This window comes from Cydia pomonella, chromosome 5 (assembly GCF_033807575.1).
Source record: "Cydia pomonella isolate Wapato2018A chromosome 5, ilCydPomo1, whole genome shotgun sequence".
NCBI lineage: Eukaryota > Metazoa > Arthropoda > Insecta > Lepidoptera > Tortricidae > Cydia > Cydia pomonella.
The window spans coordinates 15,186,068-15,199,249 of record NC_084707.1 but is presented as its reverse complement, the minus strand read 5'-3'; the positions used below and the strand labels follow the sequence as shown (position 1 = coordinate 15,199,249).

Sequence of the window (13,182 nt, the reverse complement as noted above, 5' to 3'; positions counted from 1 at the left end):
CTAGTGCCTGGCCGAAAATATCGAGTTCCAAGAAGGCATATTGAACTTTACACAACAACAAAATAAACGAAATACAAAGTCGCACTATTATCGTACTAATCGTACACTAAAATCAGAAAAAACCCTATTTGATAATTTCATTATGGCTGGACCCTACCAACAAAAAGGAAAATATATCAGTTGGTAAAAAGGAAAGTGATATAGTTTTCAAGAAACGTATCATTAATGCCTTGGTCGTAATGTGGCTAACATAAGTTCGTGCCAGAAACCCGCCGGAGCGTGTACGGGCGGGCGCGGCCTCGGCGCGTCCGCTCACCGGCTGCTGGCTTGGACAGTTAGATATAGCATTACGTATGCAATTATCCTTCCTATTTAATAAACAACTGATTTGTATTGTGTAGTATTGTTATGTTGATCCACTTACGAGATCTTTCATGTTATTATTAGATTGCCAAACGACAGGTCATAGCGTAGGTACAATAAAACGTTAGCTATTTGAAGCAAAAATGAATCGTCTTGTTACCTGAATGATTTTAATACTTATATATTTACTAATAATTATCTACTGGCGAGTACTTCTGACCGTCCAGAACTATCGTCTTGGTAACCTTCTCCTCTTTCCATCCATCCTTCTACTTGAAATAAATTCTAAGCCAAATTTCACTCATTCTCATTCATATTTTGGACTTACTATACATATATTATTAATATTATTATACTCTTTGTTTTATACTATTACGAGGTACTTAGCAATGGAATAAGGGCACATTTACATTAAGTTCATAATTGTGGCTCACTGTCCACGGAAAGATAGCGACCATTAGCGGAATGTATTTCTAATATGTAGATGACGGTGAATCAATGTGTTAAAATTGGTAGCCGCTTCAAGATCAAAGAAGCTTTGGCTCTGCGCCTGGTCGATGGGTCTATGTATTCAGAAAGAGATCTAGAATTCTGGAAAAGAATTGAGATGTGTATCGCACTATATAGGACTATTTAAGCAGTGCTCTATCATGTCCTAAGGATGAAAGCGTATCACTATCGCTACAAAACGAAGCCTGATCCTGCCCTAACTCTCAAATAAAGAGCTGATTGCACCACAGCGTGGGGATTATCACGATAATGTTAATTACAGCGTTGCGTTACGATCAGGTATTGCATTCGGTTATTGACAGCTCCGAGCTACGCAAACTTTACAGCGAAAGTTGATCATTATATAACGTCTTTTATTGTTTAGTTCTGGAGAGTGTGTAAAATTTAAACTTATTATTTGAGTTGCGACTTGAGCGCTCCTATCAACTAGTCAGCTCTTATTATTTAGTTCCAGTAGGTAACGAAAATAGCCCATATTTCTGGGTGCGTATTGCCTACATACAGAATATTTTATTCAAGTAGGCACTGCCCGCCTGAAACAATAAGAGATATGAATTTTTTTCCTTAGAAATTACCAGTCGAATACAATACAAATACTTTTTATTGCACACCTCAATACAGAAAACAATACAACGAATACAGAAAATTAACAACAGGCACATCATTATAGATTTGTATTATGGAATCAAACTTATAGCGTGAAAGCAGTGCAAAAGTAAGTAGTTTAAGTAACTGCAAATATTAGCGTTTGTAAATGTTTCGAGACCTTCAAGATTTGTTGTTAGGTACCTACTTATAATTCAATTATAATGACATTAAAATTTAATCTAATAATTGATGTATAACTAATATATGACTATTATATTATACGATTTCGTTACCACATTAGTGCATTCGAAAATAGACCTACATACATATACCTAAAGGCTTGTGAAACATATTATGACATAACATGTAGAATGAAATAAGATATAAAGAAGGTATATTCTAGTAACAAGCGCAAGTTCTGTAGACCTAGATGCGTATGCGCACAGCGCGTTGATGTCTTTTACACAGCGATCATTCTGAATTATGCATACCGATAGAAACCACAATAGATACTTGTTTTACAAGGGGGCAAAGTTGTTGTTTAACCTCTTGTGCTAATATTGATACCCGAACAAGCGAAAAGTGGAATCTTGAGCGTTGCGAAGGTTTCAAGGCAGAGGGTTAAACAAATCTTGCCACCGAGTGAAGCACAAAGTTTTTCATCACACCAGCGTGACGAATACTAATAAGGAATACTAACTGTACTTAAAACATCAAATAAAATAAAATCTAAATGAACGTTATTAAATATTTATCATTCATAATCATCATTTAAAAGCCAATTCCATCAACCAACATGAGTAAACAAGTCATAATTTGCAATAAATTATTTTGCCACACATGTGGTTAAAATGCAACTTATCCGATTTCTTATCCGGTTATGAACTACCGAGAGAGCAAACCCTATTGTATTTAACTTAACCATTACGATCAGCTAAATCATTAATAATAACAAATACACAACTCTCCGTTTTTATCGCTGACTTTCAGTTTTCACACGACACTTTCGATTTCATACGCATGGCAACGACCATGATTATTATAACGTTTAAGGTTTTTTTTGTACTCGTAATCACAAAAACGCCATCTTATTGTTTTTAAGTAAACAAAATAGTACATTACGATACAAGTGCAAAAAATAGGAAATTCGAAACGAGTGGCGATAAATTAAAACACGACCGAAGGGAGTGTTTTAAATCGACACGAGTTGCGAATTACCTATTCGCACATGTATCGTACAACGTTTTACAGTACATATGGCCCTTTAAATGTTCGACACAGTAACGTAATATGCTACTTCTCGCACTAGTGCTATAAAGTAGCCCCATATGTACTGTAAAGGTCATTTATACTACCTTTATGAAATTGCCGGAATCGCCAACGCTCTCACTAGCTGCGTAATGCTAATATTGGTCCGCTTTCCTCTGGCCACAGTCAAGGCCGAAATTTCATACGCGTAAGCAATCATAATGAAGAAGTTGAAAATGAATAGCCCAATCACCGGTATCGGCCTTATCATACTACATTTTACGAACTCCTTGCTCTACCAGTTTTATTACAAAGCACCTTTCGTCTACACAAAATATTTAGGTAGACTAAATTTATACACAATGTTATATTTACGGTAACCTACATATAATCACGCCTATTTTCCGGAGGGATAGACAGAGACAACGGATTTCCACTTGCTACGATCCTGATATACCTACCTCATTCGCTTCCTTCACTAATCACTTTCATAACATTCTTCGTACACAATAATATTACACGCATTATTACAAATAGTAAGAGTTTTGGGAATAAGCTTGTCATAGTTTCACAAGATTTTTTGTAAGATCTAATGTTGCTTAATTATGAGAGTCACGCGCATTTTCATGATTCACTTTTATTTTCGTAAATGAGATTTTAACACTCTTATACTGGTTTCGGGCGTGACAATTAAAAACACATCAATACATTAATTATTAAACGGAGTTTGCGTTAAACAAAGCGAATATATATCGTTATAAAAATCATAGAAGTCGTCTTTTACTACTACGTTGCAATAAAGGTTCATGTGGCTTAATCGATAGCATTCGCTAACATCAAGTCTCGGTTTGATTCGTTTTTCCACCTAGTTTCATTATGCACAGCTGGTTTTTTAACCATTATCGAAGTATCTTTACATAATATTTAAATCTATTAATATTTTGTAAGTTGAAAACTTGTGTAATGTTTGCTACCAGAGCAATGTTGCACATGCTTTTTAATATCTAAAGCTATACCAACGAAACTCGAGGATTTAATTGTCCTAAAATACTCGTAAAACCTAGCGAGGTTGACTTTTTATCTATCTTCTATAATATCTTCTAGTCTTGTCTAGTTGATACCACCGAGAAATGCCTCTTCATATAGTACACTAGAGGACAAAAGATTCTAACGGTGTTTATACTCGTCATGTTACTTTAAAGTTTAGCCATCATTCATGTGTCATAACATAGGTACCATACGATTTTACTAACAGAAAGGAAAATCCCTCATTGCCAATGTAACTAACCAGTAAATATCAATAGTTAACAAGGTCGAAACAAGAGAAAGTGCATCTACTTTGTTTACTCACCAATGACTAGATTTAACTGATTTGTCAAGGTTGTGGTCTGGTTGGTCAAGGTATGGTTGGTTATTTTACAGCTTCATTGATGCCTTTGAACTAAAAACTATACCTATTTCGCAGCGTAATTTGACGCTTTAAGCTATGCACACCTCAAATATCATTTTGGTTAAATACCTAAAAAATACTTCTCTAAGAATAGTTGACCGTAAAACATAACATTATTGCATTAATTTATGTATTAAGTACTGTACTCCTAGTGAGTATTATATTCTTTGGTACTGTATGTTGCTACTTGAACATTCAATGTGGCTATCTTTGTTCTCAAGATACGCACTTTAGATAGCGTAGGTGCTAGTGTAAATGAGAGCTAATTCTAAATATAATCACAGCCTTAGCCACGATACCAGCCGGTTTGGAATAATTCTCAATTTAGCCCAAAATGCGTTCCTACTCGTATATACCATTGTTTTGACACAACAGCTCTCTTTTCCCAATGTTACTTGGCAACAGACTAACATTCAGTAATTATGAAAACCATTTGACGTGTAACTTTGATGACTAAAATTATTGAGATGACTATGTTTCAATTGCGACATTTAGAATGTCAGAGGCGCAGCGTCCAGTTTTGTAATTTTCGCATCATCAGGTGTAAAAGGTCACCTGTCGGTAAACACTGCATAATAGTCTTAATACTGTGTTTTGTACAAGGATTATGCATTAGCGTTTGACGGTTACTACCGGAGTATTGTGCAGTCAAATCTATAATGTGTATCTAATTACATTCATGGGAATATGCGCCTTGGCGGCTCGATCGCGCCTGAGACTTGACTAAGTAGTAATGACCCAAACTATTGTGCTACGGCTTGCGCAAGGCTCGCCAGCTAATGTCCAAATTAACGACACCACAATTAGATATAAATGCATTATAAATTACACTCATTTCACGTGAACCAACAACTTGCCGAGCGAGTGCGTAAGGTCGGTGGCTACTTCGTTAATTGCATTTAATTATGGTCGCGGAAATCACAAAATTGTTCTTGCTCAAAGTGAGAACGACCCTCTGCCGGAACCGGAAGCGTGCGAGGCCTTTTGCAGGGCTGCGTTCCTTTCAATATGCACATAATTTGACACGAGCAACAAATCATATGAAATGTGCATACATTAAATTAGGTATTAATAAATTTAACATAACTCATATAAGTAAATAATGTTGCGATGGTAACAACTTTTCTGTAGTGACTGGTAGAGAAAGTCTTGAGCAGTAAGTCTGACTTTAGAACTTATTTGTTTTGTACAAGATGTGTACAGCAAGCTTCCGTTGAAACATTGTCTATTTGTAATCATTAGTTAAGCGTTGAAAAAATGGCCATCTGATCTATTGTAAGTACATCCACTGAGCCGCATCTGACTAACCCGCGTATTTAATCTGCCCAAAAACGCTATGGGCTAATATACGACATTTATCATAATACCTATTGCATGTATAACCCCAAAATTGGCGTAGGTACTCAAATAGTTTTTCGCTCCAAAAAAACTTGTGTTAAAAATTGTTTAGTAACTAATTACTATCGTGTTACTTACAAGTCAAAGTTTTTAAAAGCGTATAGAAATTTTAATTACATCTGTCCTTGTTTCCCATTCATACTTCTAACGCCTACATTCACTTTTGTTTACGTATGACTGCAAATATGTATGCGATCCCACTAATTATCTACTTATACACTTAATCGTAAAAATTTGAAGGGTCCAATGTTAGAAACCATTCATGATTAACAGATACTTATAAAGAGAAACCGCTTCGCAACTTTCTCGAGTGAAAATGAACCAGAACAAAGGTAGATAAACAAGAGTAGAGGCCTTAGCAGTTCTCTTCAAAAGCTTAACTGGTCCAGAAACGTGTAAGTTACACGTTCAGTATTATGCAACTGCAAGTTAACATTTTGTTATAAGATAACTTTGCATACTTTCGCAGCTGATCGGAAGATAGAGTCAAGCTAAGAAGGTCAGAGGATAAATTTTAGAATATCTAAAGTGTATAACTTACCTTATGGGATGTGAGGAGTGTAAAAATCCAAAATATCCGAAATGTCACTTCACAATATTCAAATAAGGCGTAAAGTGCACTCGCGAGCGTTCACAACGCATGGTCGCGGCGTGCGCTCGGAGTGAAGGCGCCGCGCTCACTAAGGCGCCCGCGGAGCTTGAGCCGGACCTCCAACACTCTTTTGACTTGTGACTCAGACCTTAAACGCTGTCTTCTATGTCCCAATCTGAATGTTCCCAGACCTGAATTAGATCTCGATCTTAGTTCAAATTTTGCATAAGGTCAGGGGTTCTATGTGTCATGAGGAGTTAATATGGGAATTTTTGGTAACAGTTCTTTTACAAAATTTATTCTTCTTAACGCGATGAGGTCACAGAGTCGGCTCTGATGCATAGGCCCTTCTACAAAGGCGATACATTAAACAATACACTTGACCTCCCGACTACTGGTTTCACGGTCAAGTTAAATTTCTAACTGTAAGCAACATTCTATTCTCTTTTCAGTGCCAGCAACACGATTAGAACTTGCGTTCTCTCCGTTTTTAGAGCTACTCTTTATCAAAGGATAATACCTATACATTCGTGCTGTAGGTAAGTGTTTACTTAAGGAGCACACACAAACGTATATGATTAACGTTATTAAATTTGAAAAATTATCCATATTTAGTCCATAAATAACATCACATGTAACACCTCTGGAGTTGCAGGCGTTCATAGGCTACGGTGAGTGCTTACTATCAGGCGGGCCGTATGCTTGTTTGCCACCGATGTGGTATAAAATAAAAATGAATCACATATCCCAACTGCTATACACACACAACAAAAAAAATCAAAACTACTATAATATATCAAAATAGGAATAACTACATATTTAGTACAATAAGGGCTATTGATTGTAGAAGTGATATCAAGTCTAAGAACAAACCTTGCTCCCTAATTTGAAAGCTAATATATAATATACGGGGCCGTAGAGCGAGCGCCGTCAAATTCGTGAAATGACTTTTGCCACTTTTGGTAAGTGGCCCGATTTTTTTTTTCGTTACTTCTGGATAAAATTTGGCTGGTTTGGTTAAAGGTCCGCATTCTGGGCGGAATAAATACAAAATACTAATATGGGCCCAAAATGTATATCATTTTCCGTTTAGGTTGTTACGGAAATTCCACACGTTTTCGTAACTCATTAGAAGATTTTGGATACACAATGAAATGGCGCATATATTATACAGAATACAGAACCCTAGCTAAGAGTACCCACCAAATTTTATCAAACTCTGATGAAAAGAAAAATCGTCAACAACTAAAAAAACCGGACAAGAGTCGGAGTCGCCCACCGAGTGTTCCGTACTTTTTAGTATTTGTTGTTATAGCGCCAACAGAAATGCATCATCTGTGAAAATTTCAACTGTCTAACCATCGAGGTTCATGAGATACAGCCTGGTGACAGACGAATGGACAGCGGAGTCTAAGTAAGGTCCCGTTTTACCCTTTGGGTACGGAACCCTAAATATGGCCCAGAATTCGTATGCCGATGAAGTTATTAGGTGAATAGTTTGCGTGCGTGTTCCGGGGTTGCGAGAAAGGGCCATGGATGGCAACTGATATGCGTAAAAAATCGTTCGGATCCTCAGAATGTGTGCGAAGGTAGATAATTAAAACAATCGAGCTTACGGTATTCATTCCAGATGTATTGTATTACTAATAAGTAGTGTTACATAGGGTTAGGGTCTCGGAACCTGACGGTGCTGCGTCGCGGCGGGAGCGGCGAGTCGTTGTCGCTGTCGAAGGCCGGCTCGTAGCTCTGGTTCACGTATGCGCCTGAAGTCGACGGCCGGCCCAGGTCTTGGCGGAGCTGCAAATAAGGACTGAACTTAGGCCTTGCGTCTCCTAATCTTGGTCATGGACTCACGCTGCTGTACGCAACGTCAAGTTTTATAGAAATGTTACTAACACATTGCGTCACATACCAAAACCACACGGACAAACGAAGATCAAAGCTTTATACTCAAACTGCTTGTAAAGTCGAGTTCATAAATATGTATTCTTTTCCTCACCTTAATCCATTAATAAGGTGAAAAAAAAAACATTTTTTTTTAATATGCTCGGAAATGATCACCTTATTGTAGCAAAAATAGTACGGGAAGTTCTTCATTATGGTCAAACTGAATTTAAAAAATCCAAACCATTATTAACATGTTTTAGCGGACGGGAAGTTATTACTGTATTGTTTTTTACTTTATAAACATGTATCCACCAAGACAAACGCAAACAGCCATTAATATAGCCGCGGGCTACGTCTCCACGACCCGGTCAGCATCATTTCAAGCTATAGGATAAGAGTCGTGTCGTGTAAGATCGTGCGAATATTGCTTAATAAAATCAAAGACTATACCGGGTGTGGCCTTTTAAAAATCTTTTATTATAATTTTTAGAACACTTCAAAGTTTATTCTAAGACACAGTGTATTGGGAATTTCGTTATGTTTAAAGCGTGACAATCAACGTCAATTACACTGATGACAGCGTACATTGAAGGTAATATTTAATTTGTATCAAAAATAGGAAGTCTAAACAACTTTTAATTTGCAATAATCGCTGAACAAATGTTGGTAAGTTTGAGGAGTACAGCCTACAGTTAAATTTATTGCTCGTGTTACAGGCCACACGCGGTATAACTTATATGTTTTTTAAGGATCTCATACGCACACACAGCTTATATTGAATGAACGAAAGTTGAATGGTACTGAATGGCAGAATAAGTTGTGCCTGTAAATTTAAAAAAAATAATTAAAGAGGGAAATTGACTTTGACGTCTTTGATATGAAGGTTCGATTTGAGTGCTGGATCATGCTTAAAATATGATTATTTTTTATGATTTATTTTCTCGCACATATGGAGAAAAGCACTAAATATGCCTCGGCAGGAACAGCAATTCGTGGATTCGTCTTCTTTGTCAAAATCAAAACTCATCCACGAATTGCCCTTTCCCGGCCTCTGCAATAATGTACTATTATTTATGAACTCGACTGTACAAAGTTTAGAGTTACGTAGTCGAGCTCGATGACATTTTGTCATCTGTGTACGAATACTTTTTCCGTAAAAATACAAGGTAAGTTTACTATATCTTTATACTGCTATTATACGAGAAATCGCGTGAATAGCCTTCCTAGTTGCCTTGAAAGCTATATGGTTTTATAAGTATTTTTCAAACTCGATACGCTGACATGTGTCATTTCAATTCGCTATGTGCACGACTGTCACGCAACCTAGCGTCCGCAAGTCTAGGGGAAAACGTCAATGCACTACATGTTATAAAACTACTCCAAAACTAAAAACTACTGAAAGGATGTTCATACGACTTTGATCTATCAATAGAGTGATTCTTGGGGAAGGTTTAAGTATATAACTTGTTAAGGTTTTGTGTAAATTGGTTGAAATATAACGATGTTGTCGGAAAAAATCACGCTGGCTAGGAGCTTTAATCGAAAACGCTGCCTAATCCGTTTAAGGGGTACCTAATGATTCTCCGACTATCAATTCGATTCGCCGAATATCGATTCGCAGAGCGATTCATTTGTAGATGTAACTTTTAGTCGACTAACGTTACGCAGACTCTTGGTTCCCATACAGTTCAGTTCGCTTCTGTGTAAATTAGCAGAACTATAATATTATTGGACGATTTTCATTTGGCAGAGTAATCTTTTCGTTTAAGGAATGTTTAGTCAATTAACGTTTCACATCTTATACATCGTTATTTTCGAAATATTTTTTTTCAAAAATAAAAGAGCCCGACTTCAAAAAGGATGAAATAAAATATTATCCTTTTTTAAGTATTTGCGTTAAGCATAGTTTAGGTTTGAATCAATTTTTTACTTAAATATGAACAAAAGCATAGGTATTGTACAAACAGCAACACTCTTAACTGTCCACCGGTTGACCTTATGCTTTTTGTAATAAGGTCCACCGATGGACAGTTAACAGTGTGGGCCATCGTACCTATGCAATATAGGTGTTTAAAATCTGGGAGACCGAGCCTTGCTCGGAAAATGAATAAAACTTAAAAATGCGTGTTTTCCCAGAGATACGACCTAGCTAAATCAATTTTCGCCCTCCGAAAACCCCCATAAAGCAAATTTCATCGAAATCGTTAGAGCCGATCCGAGAGCCCTAAGATTTTATGGTCATTTGTGCTAATGAAAATAAGTATATAATTAAATGTATCAAAACCATATTCATTCGACTCGCACGAAAAGTTGTTGTGTAGTTTAATCATGTCCTAGTCTAGCTATTAATAAGAGGGAAGTTTTGCTAATCAATATTAATGCCAAATGATTATTCGACCTATTGTGTTTCGACCGATAGTTTCTCGGGTAATTGTGAGAGTTACTAACTGATTATTTCACGAAACGTAAATATGCGTATCAATGTTCTGCGAACTGACTACTTGTGCAAACGACTATTATGCGTAATGATATTCTGCCAATCGTTACTCGACTAAAGAACCCGTCAGCGAATCGTTGTCGGCGAATCGAAAATCGGCCTATTCTTTGTCGGAAAATCAATAGGCCACCCCGTTTGAGCTATAACAACACAATGTATGGTGGGGTTGTCTCTCTTTCATGGGTCTACAAAAAAGTCCGCGATGTTGAATGTCTATCTTTTAAGGATAACTTACTATACCCCTCCTTAACTTTTAGAAAAAGATCACATAGTATGTGGCATTAGCAAAGCTATTTACACGGATACAGTATTAATAATTATCAAATTAAATATGTTAGTTATATTAAGCATTTCATACAGATTACAATGGTCCCTTACACCATACAATTTAAATTAATAGTTCAGGAGTAATCGTAAATTAAAGTTTCATTTCGAGCCATATAACTTGTACGAAATGCTAAAGACGCTATCCGCAGTTAGTTCTAATTTTTACCACCTTATGCGCTGGGATCGCTTTACTTACCCCCACTTGCACTTGCACTTCGCACGGGCCATTTTGCGAGATTTAAAATTAAATGGAGATGGCACCTATATGTTGTGAGCAACAGACGTACTTGTAACATACTGACCGGGATGGTGTGACCGAGCTGGCCCTGCGACTTGCGCCGCTCGTGCAGCACGGAGTCGCGGCGCGCCTGCAGCGCGCGCAGCATGAGTGGACCTCCTGTTGTGAGCAACAGACGTACTTGTAACATACTGACCGGGATGGTGTGACCGAGCTGGCCCTGCGACTTGCGCCGCTCGTGCAGCACGGAGTCGCGGCGCGCCTGCAGCGCGCGCAGCATGAGTGGACCTCCTGTTGTGAGCAACAGACGTACTTGTAACATACTGACCGGGATGGTGTGACCGAGCTGGCCCTGCGACTTGCGCCGCTCGTGCAGCACGGAGTCGCGGCGCGCCTGCAGCGCGCGCAGCATGAGTGGACCTCCTGTTGTGAGCAACAGACGTACTTGTAACATACTGACCGGGATGGTGTGACCGAGCTGGCCCTGCGACTTGCGCCGCTCGTGCAGCACGGAGTCGCGGCGCGCCTGCAGCGCGCGCAGCATGAGTGGACCTCCTGTTGTGAGCAACAGACGTACTTGTAACATACTGACCGGGATGGTGTGACCGAGCTGGCCCTGCGACTTGCGCCGCTCGTGCAGCACGGAGTCGCGGCGCGCCTGCAGCGCGCGCAGCATGAGTGGACCTCCTGTTGTGAGCAACAGACGTACTTGTAACATACTGACCGGGATGGTGTGACCGAGCTGGCCCTGCGACTTGCGCCGCTCGTGCAGCACGGAGTCGCGGCGCGCCTGCAGCGCGCGCAGCATGAGTGGACCTCCTGTTGTGAGCAACAGACGTACTTGTAACATACTGACCGGGATGGTGTGACCGAGCTGGCCCTGCGACTTGCGCCGCTCGTGCAGCACGGAGTCGCGGCGCGCCTGCAGCGCGCGCAGCATGAGTGGACCTCCTGTTGTGAGCAACAGACGTACTTGTAACATACTGACCGGGATGGTGTGACCGAGCTGGCCCTGCGACTTGCGCCGCTCGTGCAGCACGGAGTCGCGGCGCGCCTGCAGCGCGCGCAGCATGAGTGGACCTCCTGTTGTGAGCAACAGACGTACTTGTAACATACTGACCGGGATGGTGTGACCGAGCTGGCCCTGCGACTTGCGCCGCTCGTGCAGCACGGAGTCGCGGCGCGCCTGCCGCGCGCGCAGCATGAGTGGACCTCCTGTTGTGAGCAACAGACGTACTTGTAACATACTGACCGGGATGGTGTGACCGAGCTGGCCCTGCGACTTGCGCCGCTCGTGCAGCACGGAGTCGCGGCGCGCCTGCAGCGCGCGCAGCGTGAGCCGCCGCGCCGCCTCGGTGCCGCCCAGCGATGGTAGTCGAGCGAGGATCTCCGATTCTGATTAACAACAGACCATAGTCTTTTATGGGTTTTTAGCCTAGTACTCCAATATGCATTACAATGTATACTCCGTTCGATCTAATTGGATCTTTCATACACCAAATTAAATTGCATTTCTTTTGTTTTCTTGCTTTCTCACACTAACAAAATTCATCCGAATTTAATTTACAACAAGGTTCAAATAAAAAAGATAATTTTATATGCTGGGCCTTACGAAGGTTATATAGTATTTCTTACGATCAGTCGTCATTAATACATGTTTTTATGATTGTTAAAATAGCTTAAATTGAAGCTTAAAGCATTATTTCCTTGTATTTTATGTATCCGTGTATCTTATTATAGGATGGATTAACTATTTGCCGACGTTCTCAAAAATGTCTGAACCCACACTCTAGCACCTTAACAATAGAGGCGTGTTCAGATGTTTCTGAGCATCTTGGCAGCTCCGATATATCTGATGGCGACTGTACGTACGTACGTACTAATCATAACATGCTCAGTAGATCCTTATCCTTATCCATTATGGAGTCCTTATAACTACCTTAAACATGCACACATAAAGTGACCCAGGAAAACGTAACCGTGGCAACGAGTGACAAGAAAATTTTGCTACACCGTTATGATTGCTCAGAAACCATTGGACTTATTTTGATTTAATACGAAATACGAGTTCACGCTCGTTTATC

At 39.5% G+C, this 13,182-nt stretch overlaps 2 protein-coding genes across 5 annotated transcripts in view; both read right to left on the bottom strand.

The window, feature by feature from the left end:
* The window catches only part of LOC133517819 (chitin synthase chs-2), a 39,547-nt gene extending 33,291 nt beyond the window's left edge, over positions 1-6,256 (bottom strand). For all 3 annotated transcript variants that reach the window (XM_061851251.1, XM_061851252.1, XM_061851253.1), the window contains exon 1: positions 6,099-6,256. The gene's annotated coding sequence lies outside the window, so the exon portion shown is untranslated. The remainder of the gene's footprint in view (positions 1-6,098) is intronic.
* A 1,505-nt stretch (positions 6,257-7,761) lies between these two features.
* LOC133517820 (chitin synthase chs-2-like) overlaps positions 7,762-13,182 on the bottom strand; it is a 30,373-nt gene continuing 24,952 nt past the window's right edge. For both annotated transcript variants that reach the window (XM_061851254.1, XM_061851255.1), the window contains exons 22-23: positions 12,351-12,493; positions 7,762-7,946 (exon numbers count right to left, since the gene is read on the bottom strand). In XM_061851254.1, coding sequence (XP_061707238.1) covers positions 7,806-7,946; positions 12,351-12,493 — 284 coding nt within the window. In that variant the 3' untranslated portion in view covers positions 7,762-7,805. The remainder of the gene's footprint in view (positions 7,947-12,350; positions 12,494-13,182) is intronic.